The 18,255-nt window shown below is 48.9% G+C and overlaps 1 protein-coding gene across 8 annotated transcripts in view; it reads left to right on the forward strand.

Moving 5' to 3' along the window:
- Window positions 1–17,845, forward strand: part of Gas7 (growth arrest specific 7) — a 253,382-nt gene extending 235,537 nt beyond the window's left edge. For all 8 annotated transcript variants that reach the window (XM_004663133.2, XM_045130728.1, XM_045130725.1 and 5 more), the window contains 5 exons: window positions 3,691–3,819; window positions 4,726–4,849; window positions 9,874–9,953; window positions 11,207–11,305; window positions 12,201–17,845. In XM_004663133.2, coding sequence (XP_004663190.1) covers window positions 3,691–3,819; window positions 4,726–4,849; window positions 9,874–9,953; window positions 11,207–11,305; window positions 12,201–12,314 — 546 coding nt within the window. In that variant the 3' untranslated portion in view covers window positions 12,315–17,845. The remainder of the gene's footprint in view (window positions 1–3,690; window positions 3,820–4,725; window positions 4,850–9,873; window positions 9,954–11,206; window positions 11,306–12,200) is intronic.
- The last annotated feature ends 410 nt before the right edge of the window (window positions 17,846–18,255 follow it).

Consider the following 18,255-nt stretch of genomic DNA (forward strand, 5'->3'; position numbering starts at 1 on the left):
TCATCTGCTGTCCTGTTGTCTCAGAGACCCAGAGGTTCGGAACCAAGGCTGAGCTGACACTGAGACCCCCCCCCTTAGGAGCCATTCTCATAGCAGCTGGGTTAGGCATGCACCTGATTCTGTGTTGCTGTCTCAATTCATTATTTTTGTCAATAACTGAACACCAGAGGCTGGGTGGTTTAGAAAGGAAGCAGATTTGTTTAGATCACAGTTCTGGATACTGAGCAGTCCAAAATCGAAGGACTGGCATCTGATGAGGACCCTCCTACTGTGTCATATGCCAGAGGTTGTCTCAACTTGGGTCTCTCCTTTTAAATCCACCTGTCCCATCATGAGGTCGTCAACCTCATCTAATCCCTATCACCAAACACCTTCAGTGCATGAGATCTGGGGACACATTAAATGCTAGCAACAGGACGGAGGTGTGTTTATGCTCATGAACTCTCAAGTTTGTAGCATTTATAAACTGCCACCAGATGAGGATGTTTTTCTACATTAAAACTTCTAGGGACTGAGGAAATCGTGCGGTCAGTCAGTCAAGTACTTTTCGCATAAGCATGAGGACCTGATTTCGGATCTACAGCACCTACATAAAAGTTCAATGTCGGAGGCTAGGGAGATGGCTTAGTAGCTAAAGACACTTACATGCAAAGCTTGCTGGCCCCAGGTTCAGTTCCTCTGCCACCCATGTAAAGCTGGACCCAAGGGTGGCACAAGTGTTTCATGTTCAGTGTGCAGTGGCAAGACACCCTGGCACACCCAGACACATGTATGGGTATTCACACACAAAAAAATAAATAAATACATAAACAAATAAATAAAGCCCAGTGTGGTAGTGTGTGCCTGTGCTCCCAGGGCAAGGAAGGTGAAGGCAGGAGGATCTGCAGGGTTTGCTGACCATCTCGTTTAGCTGAATTGATGAGCTGCGGGTTCAGCGAGAGAAGTGTTCTCAAAAGATAAGCTAGAGGGCTGGAGAGATGGCTTAGTAGTTAAGTACTTGCCTGTGAAGTGTAAGGACCCCGGTTCGCTCGATTCCCCAGGACCCACATTAGCCAGGAACACAGGGGGGCGCACATGTCTGGAGGTCCTGGCATGCCCATTCTCTCCCATTCTCTCTTTCTCTCTCTCTCTCAAATAAATAATTTTAGTCTGGGGCTGGAGAGATGGCTTAGCGGTTAAGCGCTTGCCTGTGAAGCCTAAGGACCCCGGTTCGAGGCTTGGTTCCCCAGGTCCCACGTTAGCCAGATGCACAAGGGGGCGCACGCGTCTGGAGTTCGTTTGCAGAGGCTGGAAGCCCTGGTGCGCCCATTCTCTCTCTCTCCCTCTGTCTTTCTCCCTGTGTCTGTCACTCTCAAATAAATAAATAAATAAAATTTAAAAAAAAATAATTTTAGTCCGTTGGGCTTACCTCAAAAGGGGGGAGGCAGCAGATTTGCATTCTGTTGATGTTTACATAAATAATGAATCTTAGCTGAATGCTACGTCCTGAAAGACATAACCTCTTTAGCATTTTGCAGAGTTGACTGATACTTTGATTTTTATAACCGCAAGGCTGACCATGCTGCTGTACATAAGTATGTGGTCCAAAATGACAGAATATGTGCAGTATGTTTCAGAAATTGTTGGAGATTCTGCCTTAATCCCAAGCCAAGATTGATTTATTGGCATACTTTTTTTAAGGAAACTCAAAACAGCAACTCACACAGCAGTTTTTAAAGTGAAGCATTCTGGATGCTAGGGAGACAACTCAGTTAGGGAAGTGCTTTCCTACACATATGAGGGTCTGAATCTGATCTCCAGGACTCGTGAGCAAGGCCCAGCATGGCGGCTGGGTGCCCATGTGCTTGGTGCTGGGAAGGCAGACTCAGCCAGGGCCCTGGAGCATGCTGGCCAGCTTGTTTAGCCTAATTAGTGAACTTCAGGCCAGTGAGAGACCTTGTCTCAAAAAGAGGCAGACAATACCCAAGGTTATCTTTTGGCCTCCACATATATATATATATACACACACACACACACACACACACTTGAAAAAATAATTAAAAATCAAACATTCGAACAAAATACAAAGATAAATTTAATACTTACATGCAATGGAATGGTGGTAGGAAAATATTAAAAGTTTTAGATTTCGTGTGTATAGTAAGAACAGTGCATGAAGTTCACACCATACAAGCTTTGAGTCTGATATGGGCTGTTTCAGGCAGCCTTTGCTGGCGTTGCATGCTGTGACAGCATACACAGTGGAAAACGTGCCTCCTCTGTCTGGGACACTGAGCAATGCTGTCTCCCTATCAGGGATGCCATTAGTCTGGGATGTTGAACAGTGCTGTCCACAGATACCCCTAGGACAAGTGAAGGCTGATCTCCAGGGTGCTGGCCCAGTGGGGTCCAAGCTGTCTTGCAGGATTGAGTGGGGGGCTCCCTCTTGAGTGCAGGCAGCAGATATTGGGCTCTGGGAGGGCTCAGAGAGAACGTGAGACTGCCCTCCTGATTCTTTTTTCTTTTTCTTTAATGTCATGTTCACAAGCCCGAACAATTTTTTAAGATAACAATATCAAAAAAGAAAAAAAAAAAACAGGTGGGAAAGAGGAGTAAGAATGGAGAGAGCTTGAGCCTGATACCATCAAGTCCTCTTGAAGTAGAAGATGACTGCTCTGGCCTGCTGAGTAGGGAAATGAGGACGATTCCCTGGGTTGAGGACCGAAAGTTTGCCTGTACCCTCCACCTTTGGGTTTTAAGAACACATCATGAAAATAAAATATTATAAAGAAAGAAAGAGAGAGAGAGAAATGGATTGAAGGGATGGCTTTAGCAGTTAAGGTGTTTGCCTGCAAAGCCAAAGGACCCACATTCGATTCCCCAGAACCCACATTAGCCAGATGGGGTGCATGCATCTGGAGTTTGTTTGCAGTGGCTGGAGGCCCTGGTGCACCTATTCTCTGTCTGTGTCTCTCTCTTTCTTTCCCTCTTTCACGGTCAAATAAATAAACAAAAATAAAAATATATTATTTTACAAAAAGAACAAACCACTGTTTCCGTGAAAGTTGGGCCAAGTCCAGGTCATCATTGGATCCCAAGGACCTGGCACGTGGCACATGGTCAATGAGTAGAAGCAATCCAAGATCACCTGAGCCATCAGAAACCTTTTCATATTTCTCTGCTGTCACTGTGCTGAGGGCTTAGAAACAGGCAGGTGATCCAGTCTGTTCCCAGTGTAGAACATCAAAGGGGACACCCAGGCAAAGCCACAGAAGCAGAGGCCAGGCACAAACAAGCAGGCAGGCAGCGGTGTGGATGGCCCTTCGCTTGATTTGGCCACTGCACAATGTGTGTATGTGCAAGCATGTTGTGTACCTTAAGTGCGTGCAGCAAAGAGTTGACAACAGAAGACTGAAAAGAGGAAGAAGCTGTCATAGAGGCTTAGAGGACAAAGGAATGGGCTGATAGAGGGATTAGAAAGTTCCAGACTAATCCTTTCACCCCATTGAGTGAGGGTAATTGTGAAAACTGAGACTTGATTGGCACCTATTTGTCTCTAGCCTTCCCCACCTGGACCGTCCAGGCCACTGTCCCAGCACCCCCTCCCACACCACCTTCTGCAGGAGGAAGGTGGGAGAGTGTCCTTCCTCCTCCCGCGCTTGGCCCCAGCTCATGCCGTGGACCCGAGCATGCTCTCTCCACCCTCCACAGCTCCATAGCGAGGTGGAGAAGCCCCTGATGAACTTCCGCGAGAACTTCAAGAAGGACATGAAGAAGTGTGACCACCACATCGCTGACCTCCGCAAGCAGCTAGCCAGCCGCTATGCCTCCGTGGAGAAGGTGAGAGACCAAGGTGCCAGGGAGGTGGGAACCAAGGGTTCTTCTGAGACAGTGTGGGTCAGAATACAGAGGCAGTTCTGGGTGTCATGGTGGAAACCATTGTCCTTGTATGGTATGCTGGGGTATTGTGTGTGTGGCAGTGGGAGAGGGGTTCCAAGGAACCCCTATCCATCCAAAGAGCAAGTGGAAACCACTTTCCTGAGGCCCTTAGATGACTCCCATGGGGCCGTGAGAGCAAAGAGAAGCTGGGGGTGCAGTGGTGGCTGTAGTGGGCACACGAAACTAGGCAGTCCCTGTTTTTGTGGACACCAAGTCTGTTGTGGCTAATACCTCTGAGCCTGCAGATCCTCCCTAGACCAGCATCCCTCCCCTGTGTGTGGCAGCCCACCTTCCTACAGGTGGTCACACTTTGGGTGGCTAGAGCTGGAGTTAGCCAGCCCTGGAGGAACAGATGATCTCACCAATGGGCTGATTTGGTGCCCTAGAGTACAGAGGGCATCATACCACCACAGATACCTAAGGCCAGCTGGCTCCACCAGCGAGTGTGAGGACCAGGAGGCAATAGGCACAGTGAGGGTCAAGGCTGTGGGATGGGGCAGTTGGTACTGACTACCTATCCTGCACTGCTGGAAGGTGGGTGAGGTGACCCCTGTGCCCTCCCCTCCAATCCTGAGAGGCAGTGGGATTTTAGGACAAATCCCCAGTACAGGCATATGCTCTGGTGGAAGCGAGGTCTGAGAGACTCACAGGACAAATGCAAGAACAAGGGATGAGAGGAGCTCTAGCGGGGTGCCATCCCTTTGGCCCCTCGGTGGCAACATCCACACCAGCTGGGAAAGTGAGAAGAGGGAGAGTCAGCTCCAGTGTGATGAGCAGCTTCCATTGTATGCCCTCCTCCATGCTCAGGCCCGCAAAGCGCTCACGGAGAGGCAGAAAGACCTGGAGATCAAGACCCAGCAGCTAGAGATCAAGCTGAGCAACAAGACAGAGGAGGACATCAAGAAGGCTCGGAGGAAGTCCACGCAGGCTGGTGAGTATGGCCGCTGCTGCCTGGGCACACAAGCCCGGGGGTGGTGGGCAGGTGGCTAGGGAGGTCACATTTCTCCTTGGCAGGTGTGCAGCAGGAATGGTGTTTCCTGTCCTACTCCTTGGTTTAAGGGAAGCAGGCCAGGCTATTTCCAGTAAAAGCTGAAGAGCTCATGCTTTTGCCACCTTGGCCTTTGGATTTTCCCAAGCCCTGGATCTTAGTGCAGGAAATAGACAGATTCCTCCCTGTACCCAGTGCTCAGTGCCCTGTCCCTGCTTAGAGCCCACAGAAGCGCATTACCCTCATCCAAAGTGTCCCGCCACCCCAAGGAGTACGAGCACCTATGGGAGTGAGAACCTGTGCCAGAACAGAGGCCAGGATTTTGTTTTAAAAATAACCAGAGTTCAGATTGCTTCACATTGCCCCAGGCAACAGGTTTCTGCTGCCACCTAGTGGTAACAAGTGGCTGATACAGAAAAGGGGGAGGAAAGGACCTTTAGAGCCCATAAAAACAGTCCGTTGACTATTTCTCAATGATGCTAACTTTAGGACATACAGGGACACCTGCCTCTGGAATTAGACCATGTGCTGTGTATCTGGAATTTGAACAGTCTTTAGGTCCCCTTCTTTTATTTTTTACATGTCTGTGGGTGTACGTGCAGGTGCACGCATGAGTGTGGGTATGCATGCTGTTGGTGTTACCTCCTCATTCCTGGCACAAAGCACCTGACAGAAAGCAGCTGATGAAAGGAGAGTTGTTCATTTTGGCTTTACAGACTCAGGGGGAAACTTGGTGATAGCAGGGGAGAATGGAGCATGAGCAGAGGCTGGACATCACCTCGGCCACAGCAGGCGGAACACCATAGCACAAGGCTGAGCCCAACCGGGGAACTGGCTATAACACCCGTAAGCCCAGCCTTAACAACACAACGCCTCCAGCAAAGCTCCAATTGCCACCAGCCACAGACCTAGCATTCAGATCACATGTTTATAGGGAACACCTAATTCAAAATGCCATACATGCATATGAGGCATGGAGACCAGAGGACAAGCTCAAGTGTCATTCTTCAGGAACAGCATCCACTTTTTTTGAGACAAGATTTTTCACTGGCCTAGAGCTTTCCAATTAGGCTACACTGACTGGCCAGGGAATCCCAGTGTTGGAATGAAGAGTGCACACCATTGAGCCTAGTATTTTTGCATGGATGCTAGGGGTCAAACTGAGGTCCTCATATGCACATGGAAAGCACTTCAGCACATGAGCTGTCTTCCCAGCCCTAGACCCCTTCTTAATGTCTGGTTCTTAATTGCATCCTAGAATAAAGCAGGACAGAAATAAATTAGCCAAAAATACTGCAATGCAAGTTAAGCATTTAATATAGAGATCTTATAATACATAATAACTAATTCCTAGATGCAGAAGAATTATTATAAATTCTCAATATATTTATTGGGAGTGGGAAGAGGGACTCTGAAAAGACTGTGTTCACATTGGTTTAATTTGTTGAGTTATGAAACTTAATTATACTACAAAAGTAATGTTAGTACATGGCAAATGGTTTAATCAGCATATGAGAATATAAAATATTACCAGAAATAATCACCAATACTTTCTGATGTTTTAATTTTTAAAGTAATTCTTAAACCTATGTAAATTAACTGTGTTATATTCTGTCTTTGGAACTGTTTTTATAAATCAGTGTATCTTAGACATCACCCTATTTACTTCAAACCTATTTATGCATCCCTTCATGCGCATGAGACACTTTTCTTTATAGCTATTGGTTTATTTCATGCAGTGGTGCTGGTGAAGAAACCCAGAGCCTTATACTCGGGAGCCAGTGCTCTTCCACTGAGCTATACCCCGACCCCCAGGGTTAACCAGTACATAAGCATATGATTATATCCAAATTTATTTCAGCATTCCCATAATAGAAATTGAGTACTTTCAGATTGCCTGGGTGTTTTCCAATGTCAGGGATACTGTGTTACCATACCAATAACTTTTGTGCATTCAGGATGCCAGATCTGCATATAAGATACTGGGTCAAAAGGTTTGATTCATCTTGATGGATATTTCCAAATTGCTTTCTGGGGAGGACACCCACCACTGGATCTATGAATATGTCTCCCTCAAAGGTTTTATAAGCATGGCCTCTTAATAAGATTTGAAGTCATTGGTGTGCTGATAGAAAAAATAATAATATTTTTCTGTTAACTTGCATTATACTACAAGTAGGATTGAACATTAAAAAAGTATACTTATCATTTTTGACTTTTTTCCCCCTGAACTCATATCCCTTCCCCATTTTCTTTTTGGGTGGTTGGTCTTGTTCTTGACTGATACAAAGATTCTGTACATGTCAGAGAGATTCTCCCTTTCATTCTGAATTGCAAATATTTTTATTTTGTTTTTTAAATATTTTTATTTATGGGCTGGAGAGGTGGCTTAGCAGTTAAGGCACTTGCCTGCAAAGCCAAAGGACCCAGGTTCAACTGCCCAGGACCCACAGAAGCCAGATGCACAAGGTGGCACATGAGTCTGGAGTTCGTTTGCAGTGGCTAGATGCCCTGGCATGCCCATTCTCACTCTCTCCTTCTCTTTTCCTCTCTCTGCCTCTCTCTCTCTAGTAAATAAATAAAAACAAAAAAGATTTTTATTTATTTACTTGCAAGTAGAGAGAATGGACGCACCAGGGCCTCTAGCAAATGAATTCTAAATGCAGGTACCACTTTGCATCTGGCTTTCTGTGGGTCTGGGGAATCAAACCCAGGTTATTAGGCTTTTGGGAGCAAGTGCCTTAATCACTGAGCCATCCCTCCAGCCCTGCACATACTCTCCAATGTAGTCATTTATCTTGTACTCTTGTTCATTATCAAAAAAAAAAATAGTTTTTGTTGCTGTTTGTTTGTTTGTTTGTTTAGAAGTATTTTCCCATGCTATTCAAATTTGTGGAATGACTTGGAAAGACCTTCCAGCTCAGGAAGTGTCCACACTTCTTCCTTTCCTTTCCCTCCCTTGTCTTTCACAAGGCTACTAGGAGGAAGGACATCGGTATCCTCCCAGGCCTTGGCTTTAAATTGCCTTCGTAGTGATCATCGTGGTTCATCTGACTATCTTGCAGCTTGAGATATTCTTCATTCCAAGTGCTCTACACATACCTACTTATTTCATCTTTACAGTAACCCAAAAAAATCTAAAGTATTATACCCATTTCAGAGATGAAGAAACTGAGGCATGGGCAGATTAGTTGATGTGTTCCAGGTCATAGAGTTAATACGTGGTGAATCTAGGGCTGATAGCCCAGGCATTCGGGTTCAAGAATCCACGCCCCCAACTGGTGTTGTGATTCCATTTCACACTCTGTGAGATGCCTTGGAGAGGAAACGTCCTCCCTCGCCTGCTCCATCTCTGGTCCCACAGGCATTCCTAAAGTATGTTCTCAACAGGTGGGGCACCGGGAGCTAGCTCCATGCTGCATATTCATAGTGTGACACACTGGCCTGGTCCTCAAGCAGAAGCGAGGTCATGCATAGTCCAAACTATCCCTGTGTCCCCTCTGGCCAGTGCCTCTTGGAAGCAAAGGTCCAGACATTGGCCTTGGACTTAGAACAAAATACAGATAATCTCCTCCACTCGGCTCAGCAATTACAGTGCAGTCATGGGTGGGAGAGCAAGGGGACTGACCTGGCCTTGGGGTTCTGTGGGTATAAGTCTCCCTGTCTCCTTCCACCTGAAGAGAAAAAGACACATGAGCAAGAGTGATGTCAGGGCAGTGGCTCTGAATCTTACTCCAGGAACTAGATTCTCCTTGATGTGTGACTTCTAGTATGCACAGAGCCTCCTCTCGAGTCACTAGAGTAAGCCAGGGGATTTCAGTTTGGGGCGTGAACAAAGACCCCAACACTTTCCTCTCCCTGGAGCCCCGAGACTTCCAAGAAGCCACAGTGCGACGGTGCTGGGTACCCTTTTGGCTGCAGGTGCCCGTGCCTCACTACAGACACTGAACACGTACGGCTTCCTGTTCCACAGGTCTGGGGCTATCCTGGGTTCCTGTATTTCTCACCAGCTTCCCCCACACACACACCCCTGGAGGGTCACTGACATTGCTGGTCAGAGGAGTTTTTGTGTATCAAGCTTACGGGGTGCTAGTATTCCTTCTAATGTTTCTGGTTACGTCGTAGTTTGTTCTCATTGTAATTACGAAACCATTTCAGACATACTTCATTATGGAAAGTAACACAGTCACCATGGAGACTTAGTAGTTAAGCTTGTTCCGATTGCTGTTATGAAATGAAATGCTACAGAAGGAGCACTTCCCTCTCCCTCAGCCTGTCTGCTCCCTGAGGAACCCACTGGGTGTACTGGCTCTGCTGCTTGGCTCGGCACCAATGCTGCACAGTGCATGAGCCCTAACCACCAGGCCTGCTGCGCGGGGAATCGGAATGCTCTCCTGTTGCATCCTGGGACATGTGCTCACATTGACTTGCATACTCCTCTCCTTTTGTCAGGGAGGTACCAGAAACTAGACCTAGCACCTTGAATATGCTAGGCAAGCATTCATACCACTGAGCTGGACATCTCTAGCCCCTTTTCATTTTTGACACAGGGTCTTGCTAAGTTATCCAGGCTAAGCTGCAAACGCTCTATATAGCCCAAGCTGGCTGGCCTCAAACTTAGTCTTCCCATGTCAGCCTCCCAAGTGCTAGGATTACAAGGGGGTGTCACCACTCCTGGGGTCACACATATTCTCTGCATGAAAACCACCGCCCCCCATCCTAAACTCTTGGTACCTGAGGTTGAGTTTGGCTGGGTTCTAGAAGCTAGTTTTCCATTGCTTGCCTCCTTCATTCACTCCCTCCTCTCTCCTCTTCTTCCCACCTCATTGCCTGACTTTGTAATGATGGCCAAGACTCAGAGAGAGGGACAGGCATGAATGACCATGGGTGCAGGTGGGGGAAAGCAGCCATAACGGGGACAGGGTAAAATGTGACAGGACTTGATGGTGGCTGTTGGCTTTTTCCAGGAGATGACCTCATGCGCTGCGTGGACCTATACAACCAGGCCCAGTCCAAGTGGTTTGAAGAGATGGTGACTACCACACTGGTATGTGAACAGAGATGGGGATTGTCGATGCAGAACTGCCATATGAGCAGGAGGCAGTGGCAGTCATTAGAACTGTCTCACCTTGGGGTCCTGACCTCTGTGTGACCTATTGGTTCACTCAAACCCCTGCCCAGGTGTTCCTGGTTGTTTGAACTTGACAAGGGTCAAGTCTTTCTCAGTCCCTTGTCTACTAAGGGGTCAGGGACTTCGTCATCCGAGTGGATGGTGTCCCTTTTAGGATAAACAGCCAAGCAGTGAAAAGAGTGACAGTGGTGTGCCCTCCCCCACAACAAGTCCACTCAGAGCAGCCGCAGGTCCCTGATAGATCCTTATGACGCATATCAACAGGGCACATGGGGAGCTATGTAAGAGATACACAGAGGCCTCTGACCAAGGTGGCTGACCCAATATTGCTATCCTGAGTGTTCCTTATAAAGGTACAGCCTCTCCTTCTTAGCTGCCCTGCCTGGGTAGGCTGGTGAAGTATGGCTGTCACTTGGGCCAGATGGGGGAGAGCAGACATTGAGCCCTTGCTTGTCCCATCATTCCACTGCCAAAAGCCATCTGTGGCCCTCCCTCACAAGTACGATGGACACCTCCCATGGGTGCCAGCTCACCTGGGCAGATTAGCAGTCTCCTAAAAGGCCAGTGGCCTGGTTTCCTCCCTGTTAATCTCCCAATTAAGCCCCTTTCTTTACTCCCCTTCTGGGTTAATCACCTGAGTCGTGACCCAGTTACTCACAGCCTAATCCCCTAAATTCCAAAGACATGGCGCCATCTAAAAACCAAAGACAAGCCCTCTCTCCCCTTTGACAGTGGCCATAACAGTCACAGCCCACTGTGCTCCCCTCCCCGGGCTGCTCTGGGCACAATCCCATTGCTCACCAGGGTGCTGGGCGGCAGCCACACTGCTGCAGAATCATGGTGGACAGCGTGACAGACCTTGTTTAAATTCAGCTCTTCCCATACAGTCCCGTGCCACTTTGGGCATTAGTATTAGTTCCCGGCAAGGAGAATAGGGATGGTTGCAGAATGTGTCTTTAAATTATCGTGAGGGCACAGCCCGTTTAACAGCCAGTTTATCTGATCCCATAAACTTCACTTTCTTCCTGTTCGTTCTTCATGAGGACCTAGAGGATCAGATAGGGCTGGGGACCCACAACCGGGGCTTTCTGTATGAAGCCCATGGTGGTCTGAGGAAGGTTCCCAAGTTTGGGGACGTGTTTAGTTTCTGGTCCTTTCTTCCATGGCAGGAGCTGGAGCGGCTGGAGGTGGAGAGGGTGGAGATGATCCGACAGCATCTGTGCCAATACACACAACTGAGGCACGAGACAGACATGTTCAACCAAAGTGTGAGTTCCCCACTCTGGTGCTAAGGCCAGCAGCACTCCTAGGAATCAAGGAGCTGAATAGAGTCACGTGGCCCTGTGCCATGGCAAGTTAAGTGGTCACTGCAGATGAATCTATTGTGAGGTGGGCAGTGGACAGTTACTCCTGCTTGAGTGACCTCTTTGGATGGGCTTGTCAAGATGGCCTCAGACATCCATGTGATCCATCTCTAGCACAGGAAATAGATGTTCCTGTGAGCCGTTACCCTGAGGAGAAAGAAGCTGTGATAGTGTTTTGTTTTTGAACATGAGCTTGCTGTGTAGCCCGGGCTGGCCTTGTACTCTTTCCTGTTACCATCAGGTACTTCCTCCAGCCTTGCAATAATTGAAATAGCTTAAGACAGTGTTACCTCCCATGTGAATTTCTTATAAAACAAAACAAAAACACAGCTTCCGAAAATATGAAGAGAATATAGAGATGGCTCAGTGATTGGATGTGCTTGCTTCCAAAACCTGCGAGGCTGGGTTCAGTTTCCCAGTACCCATGTAAAACCAGACCCAGAACATGGTGCATCTGTCTGATAACTCATTTGCAGGTACAAAAAGCCATGGAGTGCCCATATACATGCACACACATAAATAGACAAAAATATATTTTAAAAAATTAAAATATGAACCATACCTAAGGTTCGCAGGCCCGAAGCCCTTGGCACGACCTGCCCTTTTGTCCAAGGACGAGGCCTGCAGAGCAGCTCTGGCCCTTACGGTCCTCTGCACATTCTGACCCTTGGTCCTCCCATGAGGTGCTGGAACTTTCTAGAGAAGCTGTACTGAGGGGCAGCAGCAACACGGGGCACAGGAGACCTCTCCAGCTCAACTGCCACCTCTGACTGTGTTCCCTCTTCTGTGTCCCTTGCAGACAGTCGAGCCTGTGGACCAACTTCTTCGAAAAGTGGACCCAGCCAAAGACAGGGAGCTGTGGGTCAGAGAGCACAAAACGGGCAACATTCGCCCTGTGGACATGGAGATCTAGAAGCGTGCACAGCCCTGGGGGTCCCACAAAGGAGAGGGGCTGGGGGTACTCCGGAGTGGGGTTCGTAGCTCCCTCATGGTGGAGCTGCCCTGCTTCCTGTTGTCCTGTCCACTGAAGAGAGGGGAAAGAGCTGGTGACTCCAGAAGAGTGGCCTGAGCAGCCCTGCAGGGGGAGCTCCCCAATATTTCCAGACCATGAAGACGGACCCACCACGCCCTTGTCTCTGAGACTGAACTCCCCAGCCCCCCGTGCTGTATCACAACTCTGAGAACAAACTGAGCTCCATCGGGGCAGCTGTCACACACGTATGCCCTTGGTTGCCCAAGACCTGCCCTCCAGCTGGGCTCTTGTCCCCAGGGCTTTAGAAGATGAGGGGAGGGAGGTCTTTGTCTCCGACCAATGTCAGGATCAGAGTCACGGAAAGGAGGCATAGTTCAGCTCATGGCCTGTACTCGGGATCTTTTGCAACCTTCCTTGTCTGTTTTTCCCCCATTGCATTCTGGAAGCCCATTTCTGGCTTTTTTCATGGCCACTCTTCACCCCTGGGGAGTCCCGGGAAGAAAGCCTGGCTTTTGTCCTCCCAGCCCCATGCCGCCCGTAGAGGTGAGGATGGAGCTACCACAGTTGGCAAATTAGCCCCCATCTGAGCAGGAGCATCGGATCATGATATCTGACAGAGCAAGCTGCGTCTGCAAGGTCTTCCCAGAATTCCTCAGCCTCCCATCCTTTCCTTCGGCTGCTCTCTCACGGCAGTCACCCTTGTCTCCATAGATAGTCTTTCCAGAGTCCTCAGCCAACAAGAGTGTGGCCAGCTGCGTACACACCCAAAAGCTTTGGGGGCTGGGGGTGGAATCTCAGAAAGCAGTAGGCAGAGAGCCAGCTGGGGTCTCTGTCACCATGCCCTCTGTACCATGGTGGCCCTGCACCACTCTCCAAGGCTCCCCACTTGAGGGATTCATGGAAATGGGCCAATTCTGTATGGGAAAGACATCCGGGCAAGTCTTGTCATGCTCCAGGTGGTTCCTGCTGTGCATGATGGGTTTGGGACTTCTGCCCTCCAAATGAGTACCAGGCAGTGCAGGTTCTCTCTCAGCCTCGATAGGTTGCTACCACCCGGGAAAAGGGGGCTCTGTGATGAGCATGGACCAGATTCTAGCTGGAAACTCATTTCCCTACAATCCTCTCTTCATCCTTCTCACTGGTGACCTTGTATTCGACCTGTCCATCTCCCACAAGCACAGAATTCTACAAGCACAACTCTGACCTTCCAGTCTTATATGCTGATAGCAAATGACTTTCTGACCTTGCACCTTGCTACCCCTCTCTCCCTGAATCAGAATCTTCTTGTAGTTTCATTGGAAAGATGCCTGTGACACTAAAGTAAAGTATTGCATCCCAACCACAGAGGCCAACGTGAACGTGTCGCCACTACTGATAGATTCTGCCTACAGGCTACTGAGCCACTCACTCCTGGGTCTAGGGATGGGCAGGACATCAGCTACCCGTTTGAGGATATTATTTCTTGGTTTCTTTATTAAAATGGGTGCTAGTGGTAATTGCTTTGTGGTTTAAGTAAACAAACTAATTTGTGGGTGATCTTCAAACACCCAAACCAATAGCCTTGTCACCATCCTAGCAGTTACGAGAGTGCAATACGGCTCATTGGCTGTGTCTCCTCATTTGCACCTGAAGGGTCCCAAGTCCTCTGAACTGTCACTTCTTCCAAGTTGCCTGTGTGGGCCAATGCATTCATTCCAGGTCACCCCTTCCCTTTGTCTCCTCACCTGTTCCTGTTTACCCTGTTCACATGCACCTTACTTTCTATTCCTTCATCAAGCATTTAGCTAAGGCCAGTGCGTAGGCTCTGTTCTGAGGACAGGCAAGACTGTACACTCTTGTTTTATGTAGACTCGTCTCTTCCTGCAATGCCTGATGACCTTGGCTGTCACATTCAGGTACTCTTCCAGGACGCTGGCTGCTAGGGGTTAAGCTGCATTCATTCATTGTCTCGGTAAACGCTTGGAGCTGAGTGCTGAGTGCCAGAATTGTACTTTCATCTAAGACAGGCACACACCCCAACACCTCTGTTCCCCAAATAGACAAATAGATGGAGGAATGCTTGTGCATTACTGGAGGGGAGGAACACTGTACTTTTCACCCCCTGCCCACTGGAGTTCTTTACTTACAAACTACGTCCACTGTGGACAGCCGAAGGATTCGAGTCACCAGATGCTCTTGCTTACCTATCCAGCTCCAACTTCAGAGATGGCTTTGGTTGGTTTTAAATCATTTTCCTTGTTCCACAGATAGGAACAGTGAAGGCAAGGGTAGCCAAACATGGTGTGAAATGACATGGGGAATCCAGAGCAGAACTAGAGTCAAGAGTCCTGAATAACAGGGAGCCCCTGTGGGTAAAATCAAGGTTACGGTGAAGCCTTGTCTAAAAGTGCACCCTGGAGTACAAGCGGGCTGTCAGGGTTGTGTGCTTGGGATTGCGTCTGGTTGCAGTTTTGTGGGTCCAGCCAGGGTTCTAGTGCGTGCTCGGTGAGCGCTCTGCCAGTGAGGTCTTCCCCAGCCTTGTCTTCTTTGCGAAGGTACTGCCACTCCAGTTCTTAGAGGATTTGGCTGGGTTTATTCATAGTGGGCAAATGTCTTTTGTTAGGCTCTGAGAACAGCTCAGCCCCTTCTACCTGCCCCATCCGGGAGCATTAATGCACTTGTTTAGTCTGCAAAAGCTTGATTAAGAAAAAAAAAAAAAAAAACCTCAAAGATGAATGATGTTCAAAGTGGGTCAGTTGCCATGACAACCTCCAGGGAAAGATACTTGTTACCCTCATTATTTTCTAGTGCTCTTGCGCAGTACACAGTGCACAGGCCGTTTGTACTGTATGGACAGCAGCTCTAGACTCTGTTGTCGGGACCCCCATGGGCCTCCTTTCTACCTCCACACAATACCCTGGTGACCAAGGAGGATTTCTGCAATGGTTGGTTAATAGCTGGGTCAAACTGAACACATTCATAACCAAGGGTTTGTTTCTATCCCCTCTGTAAAAAAAAAAAAAAAAATCAATTAACAGATTAGTGGGTGGGTGCATAAAAATGTTGGCTGAGCCAAAGCCCCGTCTTGGAAATACAAGCCATAAAATTCAGTAGATGTCAAAGACCTTGGCTTGTTTAGATGCCTTTGTTCCCAGCTGTGAGTAGCCTTAAAGAGGAGTTTAAACAGGAGTCTGGAGAGCTGCTGGGTATTATGTAGGTAGGGAAAGCACTTTACAGATACTAACTGGGGGCAGGTGAGCTGCCGGCTTAACCTGGACACCACTCCATTCCCATAGTTCATAGAGTGGGACTCCTGCACAGCCCCCTTTCCACCTCCTCTTTCCAGTATCAGGTGTAACTGAGGTATAATAAAAATCCACCCTTTCAAAAAATACAGCTCTTTGACTTTTGACAAACTTGCGTGGCCTTGTGACCACCACTGAAGTCAGCATGGTATGCCCGTCATTCCAAGAACTCCTTTTCCCAACCCCTGCCCCAGCAACCCTGTCAATCCTTTTCAGAATGCCATATAAGTGGAGTTACTGGAGCAGCTCTCAGGCAGCCATGGTGTGTGTGAGAGAGAGAGAGAGAAAATGAGAGACGGAGGGAGGGAGCGCCTGGGTCCCTTTGCATTGAGGAGTAGCTTCCCATGCATGGGTAGACCACAACTGCCCCCTTAGTTTTAAAATGTGTCTTTCGCCCTGGAAGTGGCAGCCTCCGGCCTTCAGCTTATTCCCCTTGTTTGCATGACCGGCCCCCAGCCTACTGCTTCCCTTGTCCTGGAGTGGTTCTTGAGGTTCACACTGACCGCTGACCCTGTTGGTTCCTACTAAATTCCGGCCCCTTGCAGGCAGGGAGGGGCGAGGAGAGGCAGGAGGGTCCTGGCTGCCTTGTAGCGGTGCAGCGACCTGCAGCTCGCATTGCGGCCACCGGAGCCTCTCCCCTCCATCGGGCTGTGGTCTCGGCCCCCAGCCAGTGGTGTTTGTGCAGAGAGGCTGAGAGAAGAGTGAGAGACGCATGTGGGAGAAAGCCGGAGCCGATCCTTGCGCCCGGCGTTACCCTCCCCGGGATCTGTCACTTTACCTGCCAACTGAGGGTACCTGTTCTGGAAGGTCTCTCGGGCCTTCTGTGCCCCCCCCACCCCTCCTCATTGCACATTTATACCCTATGTATGTGGTCATAGCTAGCCTGATGTCACCTACACAGCTGTACAGAATTGGTTAAAATCATTGTAACATGAGCTTCTCCAGTTGGATCCAAATGGAGCTAAAAGGATGTCATGAGCTGAGTTGAGGATAAGGTAGTTTCTCCCAGAACCCCCAAAGAAGTGATAAGCTGGTACCTTTTTGGATCTATCTGCAGGAGGCACAACAGGTGCAAAGAAACAGCCACCTGGTCAAGTTCTTGTTGTTGGATCTTTTTAGCCGGTGGTCACATTGAGCCTGGCCTGTACCCGCCTCCCACTAGGTGGTGACAGATGGTGGCCGATATAGTGCCAAGCCCAGCCAAGGCCAGGCCAGGCTCTGGGTGTGTCTTCATGGTCCCCACTCCTCCAAGCTGTCTTGACCACGTCCTGCTGAGTGAGAGATGAGCCCTGCAAGGCTCCTGAGAAGCTGGGAACATCCGTGGACTCGGGCCAGACAAAGGTCAGGGTGGGAAAATTGCAGCCTCAGGGTCAAGGCAGGAGGCAAAGGCACGCAAGGGACCATTCTCCCAGTCTGCCCCTCAGGAGCATCATTCCCATGGGGGTCTTCCTGAGGGGAAAGAGCAGCTAGCGATGGTTAGTTAGTCTTGGAATAAGAGATAGTAGCCAAAGACCCAGGCTCTGGGCCTCTAACCCCTTAGTGGGCGTGGCTCTTGGAAGCTTTGTTGGGGAGGAGATGAGGTCCTCTGAACTCTCACTGGGTGGTGTTTGGGGTGCATCAGTCATTTGCACTTGAAGAGAATTTCCAATGGAGCTGCAGTGGTAGCATGTGAAGGGCCAGGACCCACAGGTGCTCTCGTGGGGACATTGTGACATTGGAACAGAGACAAAGAGCCATGAGTGGCCCTGCCCTGCTGCCCTATTTGTCCTATAACCCAAGGTGGGACTTCTGTGTGTTCATTTGTCTAGTCGGGGCTCCTTCCCTGAAGCTCTCTCATCACACAGGCTCTAAGACCCAGGGACAGACGTTCCGAGGGACACCAGCGATGCCCGAATCTGTGTCCCTCCCTGCCCCAGGAAGGAGAGGGCCAGGGGCGCATCCTTCACAGACACTGAGCACATCAGCAAACCCCCGAAAGTGGAATTTTCTAACAAAATAAACCTGCTTGTTTGGTCTGTTTTCTGTAACTTTTGCTAAATACTTTATACATTTTTAATGTTGAAAATCTGTGTCTCCTGCCGGCATCCCTCACCCGGTATGAATGTGTTTACTCCGCACTGTATATTTTCCCATGCTCCGGCTGCCTAGACCAGTAAATAAAATGGATGTAATATAAGTTATAAGTAACATTGTTGAAACTCTGATCCCAATGGAGGCTGAGCCCTCCCCCTCCGTAACAGCCTTTGTGTGTATTAATGCTGAAGAGTTAAATGTTTTAAGAGTTTAAATTTTGAAAGCGTTTGCTATATATGATAGTCCCACATTGTTATGGAGCATTTCAGGAAGCTTAATGCTATCATTTTTCCCTCTTCGGCTCTGTGTGTGCACTTGAGATGCTTAGATTCTCTCCATGTAAAATAAACCGTCCAGAGACGCTGCTGCCACGGTGTCTCTGCGCGACCCGCTTTCCTAGAAGGCCGCACACTGCTTTATATGGACGGTCTTGGCTTTCCTGCCGGACTCCCAGCACTGGTGAGCATTTTACTCCCGAAGACTTCGCAGGGGGACAACGGACACCTGGATATTGATGCATCAAT

This window comes from Jaculus jaculus, chromosome 12 (genome assembly GCF_020740685.1).
Source record: "Jaculus jaculus isolate mJacJac1 chromosome 12, mJacJac1.mat.Y.cur, whole genome shotgun sequence".
NCBI lineage: Eukaryota > Metazoa > Chordata > Mammalia > Rodentia > Dipodidae > Jaculus > Jaculus jaculus.